The 6192-nt window shown below is 41.8% G+C and overlaps 1 protein-coding gene across 1 annotated transcript; it reads left to right on the top strand.

Moving 5' to 3' along the window:
- Window positions 1-770: 770 nt before the first annotated feature.
- Window positions 771-5463, top strand: LOC135554720 (beta-galactoside-binding lectin-like). The gene is made up of 4 exons (XM_064987145.1): window positions 771-878; window positions 4253-4332; window positions 4595-4766; window positions 4943-5463. The coding sequence occupies exons 1-4, from the start codon at window positions 873-875 to the stop codon at window positions 5087-5089; spliced, it is 405 nt and encodes a 134-aa protein (XP_064843217.1). The 5' UTR covers window positions 771-872; the 3' UTR covers window positions 5090-5463.
- The last annotated feature ends 729 nt before the right edge of the window (window positions 5464-6192 follow it).

The raw sequence follows: 6192 nt of genomic DNA, 5'->3' as shown, positions 1-6192 counted from the left end.
GCGTCCTACACACACGCCAGAGCATTCTCACACACACCTCTCTCTCCCTGCGTCCTACACACACGCCAGAGCATTCTCACACACACCTCACAGATGCCCCACCACCGCTGGCCAAAGTCACAGATGGACCTCTTTACCCCTAACAAGCTAGTCCAGGAAATGTACTCTGTGTTGGGGAAATATCATGCCACCTTTTGACTAATAATAAGCATTTCTGCTTTATTGCTGATCTTAAAATGTGTTCCTGGGAAAGAGAGGCAGAGGCAGAGGCAGTCATAAGAGTTTGTTTCTTCTTTGATGGGGGCCTGCTTCCAAAATGCAATACTGTAAGACGATGTCAGCTTGTGACTACACTTTTTTTTCTTCCATATCGTCCTACATGAAACTTGATCAATGATTTAAAACCAATTTTCAACTAAAAGCTACAATTTAATTTCCCCTAGTCAAAAGCAACAAAAGTTTGTCTGAAACCAAATATTTTGCTGTCTCCCAGGCAACAAGAAAGTGATCTCTACTTGTGTCTCTGGTCTTGTGGTCATCTACATCCTTTCCTCTGACTCACCCAAATATATTGTTATTATAAATAGATCATAAATAAACTTTCATTAATTATCTTCTCATTCTCAATCACCTTCAACTATGGACGTTTTATTTTCGTCCTCTCTTGCGTGCTAAATAGTTTATATTGCTTTTTAAAATTTATCTGTGATTGGTCCATTTTTTGAGCGCCTATACTCCTATTGGTTTATCATAGCGTCACTCACATTTGGCTAGTGCACTTGACCATATAAGCTCGCCTGCTTGGTTCTACTGCAGTCTGAAGCCAGCAAAGCATTCTTCAGCTGTGAACATTTGCGGTTTGTGCTGTCAAGATGAGTGTAAGTACAACATTTTATTTTACTGGTTTACAATGTCTGATATGTTAGTTCATTTGATTGTTATCTGAAAAGTAGCCTACATGCAGTGCAAGTTCATAACGGTTCATGTTGGCGCTTTTAAACAGCTGTTGGGAAAATAATTATCCGATTTTAATAGGCTATGTTCTGTTGCCCAGTGTAATAGAGCAATGTCCTCTCTAACAATGCCCTGTTATAGTCAACCTTGTTGCCGATGCGTCTAAGAAGACTAATCAGACTTTTAGCATGGTAGATGGCTCGACTGTCTTGTTTAGGTTTTATGACACAGCACTTTGTATTTTTCTGCAGTGACTACAGATGAGAAGGGTGTCTCATTGCAATATCATTTGTAGTTCTATCATTTGCAAAAGTAAATTTTATTCTCTCAATGAATGATTTAAACGTATTGAAACTACTACTGATAACAGAGGTTGTGGACATAGGGCCTGGTGGGGCAGGCATGTAGAAGACCGACAGACAGCAGTGATATGTTTGTTTTGGGATTAATAAGATCCAAGTGTCTTCTAAATAGTTCCTTATACTCTTAATACCTTCCATGTGATCTTTAGATATGATGATCTAATCCGTATGTACTAGTAGGGTTTGAATGGGTTGAACTATGGGGGTGCTTGTTACACCCTTAACAAATCAGGGAACCCATAAGCACAAGTATAGGCTATCAATGTCTGCACCCCCAGGAACGTTGATAAGATCGACTTTGGTCCGGACCACTATTTTTAGGGTGTTTAATTTGAACCCATATGTATTTAGTTGTGTGGGTACAGTTGGCTGGGTGGGAGTTATATGGGTACAGTAGGCAGTGTGGGATAGACTGCCTCTGATCAGAGTATGATCATGAACAGCATCACTGTGGGTTCAACCTGGGCCACCCCTACTGTTCCTAGACATTACAATCCACATTTAGCCAATAATATTACTTACTCCACTCCCTCACTTTTAACAGGAACTCAATGTGCAGCATCGTGTCTTGGACGTGACTAACAATGACTCTCCTTGGCCTTGCAATACAGGTGTGTGTGTGTGTGTGTGTTAACACTCTCTGAGGTCTCTGGCTGCATATAATAGTAAAGGCTTTGTTTCACCGGGGCTGTTTTGTGGTTACCATGGTAATCATAGATGTGTTGAGAGCAACAGGGTTAATTCTATTCAGATCTAAATGAATTCAAGTTACCGTAAACAGAAGTCAGAATAGATAGAGTAGCAGAATGATGTTATATCCAGTGAGCCAGTATGATCTTCCCCAAGCGGAGCTATAGGATATACCTACAGTAAACGTCAGGTTAACAAGGGTTAGATTGGCTGTCATGTCCCGAGCTCAGTTGGTAGAGCATTGTGCTTGCAACTCCAATGTTGTTGGTTCGATTCCCACAGGGGACCAGTGTGAAAAATGTGTGCAGTTGCTCTGGATAAGAGCATCTGCTATTTAATGACTATAATGTAAATGTCAGTCAGGTAAGCTTGATAGTAAGTAACGTATACAGCCAGCGGTTATCATGTGTATTTCCGAACTATGTATATCCATTCTACCCATTCTATTTCTGCATTGCCTGCAGCCCCAGCTGTCCTGTGTCTCTCAAACAGTGTGGGGAGGTATGTCTCACACTGGGATGGGAACTGCAGTCTGAAGTAGCACTGGGCTGCATGTAGCCAAGTCCAGCTTGCGCCGTAGATTTTGCACACAGTTTACATTATAGAGGGAAGACTAACACGGAAAGAATGCAACACTTCACTATCGCCCCCTCTCTCTTTCCCCCCTCTCTCTTTCCCCCTCTCTCTTTCCCCCCCTCTCTCTTTCCCCCCCCTCTCTCTTTCCTCCCCTCTCTCTTTCCTCCCCTCTCTCTTTCCTCCCCTCTCTCTTTCCTCCCCTCTCTCTCTCTGAACTCTATACCACTTTCCCTATTTCTCATTTTTGTAACTTTTCTTTCTCTGTCGGTCTCTTCCACCCTCTACCCCTCCCTTTCTGCTCCTCTCTCTCTTTATTTCTCTCCTCTACATTCTCTCTCTTTATTTCTCTCCTCTCTTTATTTCGCTCTCTCTATTTATCTTTCCTTTACATTCTCTCTCTCTCCTCTAAATTCTTTCTCTCTTGTCAGAATGTAGTCTTCTAGTCTGTGCCACACTAATAGTGCTCTAATGTTATATTATCCTGTTGTTGTATTTCTGGATTGGATGTCAATGGGTTTGTATCTGGCTCTGGGCTGTTAAAAGGCCTAATACTGTGTATGTCTTGTAAGCAATGATTTGGCACTTACTGTACGTGTAAAGTTACACGGAAAGCATTAAGTACACACTCCTATCCCCCAGTGACTTACAAGAAGTGCATTCCAGTAAGAAAGCTAAAACACATGTTCAGGGGTAAGGTGACAGTTGTTCTTGTCCAATGCCCACTGTTATGCTGACAGAAACAAAACCGAAGTACAAATGTTGATGTCATTTCCCTTTGAGGTTCCTGTTTGATTAGCTGCTGTTGTCCAGGGTTATACAGTATATTATCAACCTGGTCTCTAGCTCAACTGGTTAACTATGTCTTCTGTCAGAGAAGGACCTGGGAGTTGCCAAGTGACAGAAATGGGTAACATTTACTACACATCACAGCCAATAGATGTCATATGGAAAGAAGGGCAACAATAAGAGGTGAATATGCAGCACATTAAGAGGACTGTATATGTGCAGACAAACATCATCTCAACACCATTTCGCCTGCCACATGTAAAGATCACTCAGTACTTTCATCCTGTGCCGTGCCCAACCTCCATTGGTCCCATGTTGGCTGCCCACCATAATATGGACCCTGCGGGAAATGTGACTTCACTTAAGCCTTACTGAGTGTAACCCAGCCTTCCTTCCCCCATCATTTATGGACAGATTTAGCCTCCCCCTCCAAATTCCAAATCACTGCATGGAAAATGGGAACGCTGTCCAGGACTGGGATTTATACAAATATCTTTGGGCCGTTCCATAGATGGAAAAGCTTTAATTAGAGACAGATGTTGTATTTGTTAGACTGATGGGTCTAGGATAAAAGTACAGGAAAGGGTTTAGCAAAGTGTAGCCATACTCTACAGCTCTACACCAGAGCCACGTCCAACTGCATTATAGCCACTGAACACACACTGGTTGAATCAGCTTTGTTCCACATCATTTTAATGTGGATTATACATTGAATTGACGTCTGGGTACTTACTATAACAATGGTTTGATAGAACCGTCTTTGTTTCAGAAGTTATAGGCCATAACTTATGGCCAATTTATGTATTAACTATCAGCTAATTGCACCTTTAATGTTTTTCAATTGATGTATTTTCTCTCTCGGTCTCTCCCTTCTCTCCCTACAGGGTGTTGTGGTAAAGAACATGTCCTTCAAGGTGGGCCAGACCCTGACCATCACAGGGATCCCTAACTCTGAGGCAGCACAGTGAGTAGCTAACCACCATTCAGACACAATTCATTGTCACTCCACTTCTCAGTCAGCAGCCTAGAGACCTCCTAGAGATACTAGTCACTGTATCATGAGAATGATCCGTTCATATTCACAACATATTATCAAACTACAATGAAAGTTGATTATAGCTATAAGCTGTTTCTGTGTAATTATCAATCCAGACCCTCTTGTCCTGTAGGTTAAAGGATGTCCCTTATCCCTTCTGTCTGTGTGCTCTCCTCTTCCTTTCCTGTAGTTTTGTCATCAACGTGGGCAACAGCGAGAATGACCTCGCCTTGCACATGAACCCTCGCTTCGACGCCCACGGAGACACCCGGGCCGTGGTGTGTAATTCCTACCATGGAGGCAAGTGGTGTGAGGAGCACAGAGAGGGAGGATTCCCCTTCAACCAGGGAGAGGAGTTTAAGGTGAGAAATTACACTGTTTCCAATTTAACCCATACTGATGTGAATGTCCTCCTCTCTTCCCATATGTATAAGGGAGTTCTACTAGGGACCTCTGGTGGCAATAACTTGCAATCACTGCATCCCAAATACCTAAGCACCTCTTTGGATAAAGATGTGTAATTACTTCTCTGTCTCAGATAAATATCACCTTCACCAAGGAGCAGTTCCTAGTTTCTTTTCCCGACGGCTCTGAGATCCACTTCCCCAATCGCCAAGGAGACGAGAAGTTTAAATACATGCACTTCGAGGGTGACGTCAGGATCCAGGGCGTCGAGATCAAGTAGACCAGTCAGAGTGGAGAAGAATCCTCCATTAGGCACTCAATTGGATCTTTAGCTTTCTTGTCTGGCTACTCATTGGCTTTCCAGAGGTCCACACACAAGCCTTATTCTCTGTTTTTTTTACTCACTCACCATAGTTTTAAGTTTTTAATGCTGCCATTCCCAACCAATGGATGGAGCCACTAACAGTGAAACCTGCAAGTAAAATAGACATTTTACAATAGCAGCACATTACAAGCTTGGAAGTGTTGAAATGGTTTTATTGAAGATAAATGTGTATTTCATTAATGTGGAACAATCATTCCAGATCATTCCAGAAGTGGGTTAAGAAAAATGCAAAGTATTTGTTCATTAAAATGATATTTTTATGAACCATTTCAGATTGTTTCTTCCTTTGTGAAAATGTGTGATTTCTTTTTTTAATCAACAGGTTTTCTTTTTGTAAATGTCTGTGTAGCTATCAATGTTAGAGATTGTTTCTGCATAATAGCACTTTGGATAGGCTAGTATTCTTCAGTGACTTTATTACAAGATGTCAGTCTACAGGTTCATTCATGCAGCCTAATTACTAATGAATTAAACCAGTGATGCAACTCCTGTGCAGTTGAAGTGGGAAGTTTACATACACCTGAGCCAAATACATTTAAACTCAGTTGTTCACAATTCCAGAAATGTAATCCTTGTAAAAAATAAAATCCCTGTCTTAGGTCAGTTAGAATCACCACTTTATTTTAAGAATGTGAAATGTCCGGGAATTTTCTCCTGCAGGAGGGACTGGTGCATTACACAAAATAGATGGCACCATGAGGCCGGGAAAATTATGTGGATATACTGAAGCAACATCAAGACATCAGTCAGGAAGTTAAAGCTTGGTTGTAAATGGGTCTTCAAAATGGACAATGACCCCAAGCATACTTCCAAAGTTGTGGCAAAATGGCTTAAGGACAACAAAGTCAATGTATTGGAGTGGCCATCACAAAGCCCCGACCTCAATCCCATAGAATATTTGCTGGCAGAACTGAAAAAGTGTGTGCGAGCAAGGAGGCCTACAAACCTGACTCAGTTACACAAGCTCTGTCAGGAGGAATGGGCCAAAAGTCACCCAA

This window comes from Oncorhynchus masou, chromosome 14 (genome assembly GCF_036934945.1).
Source record: "Oncorhynchus masou masou isolate Uvic2021 chromosome 14, UVic_Omas_1.1, whole genome shotgun sequence".
Lineage (NCBI taxonomy): Eukaryota > Metazoa > Chordata > Actinopteri > Salmoniformes > Salmonidae > Oncorhynchus > Oncorhynchus masou.
The sequence above is the reverse complement of the archived record's forward strand: the minus strand, read 5'-3'. Positions and strand labels throughout refer to the sequence as shown.

Bases quoted from the DNA above. Each gene is read 5' to 3' on its own strand.
- LOC135554720 (XM_064987145.1), top strand. The intron at 4,333-4,594 runs GTGAGTAGCTAA...CCTTTCCTGTAG, and splicing joins CCTAACTCTGAGGCAGCACA to TTTTGTCATCAACGTGGGCA. The intron at 4,767-4,942 runs GTGAGAAATTAC...TCTCTGTCTCAG, and splicing joins ACCAGGGAGAGGAGTTTAAG to ATAAATATCACCTTCACCAA.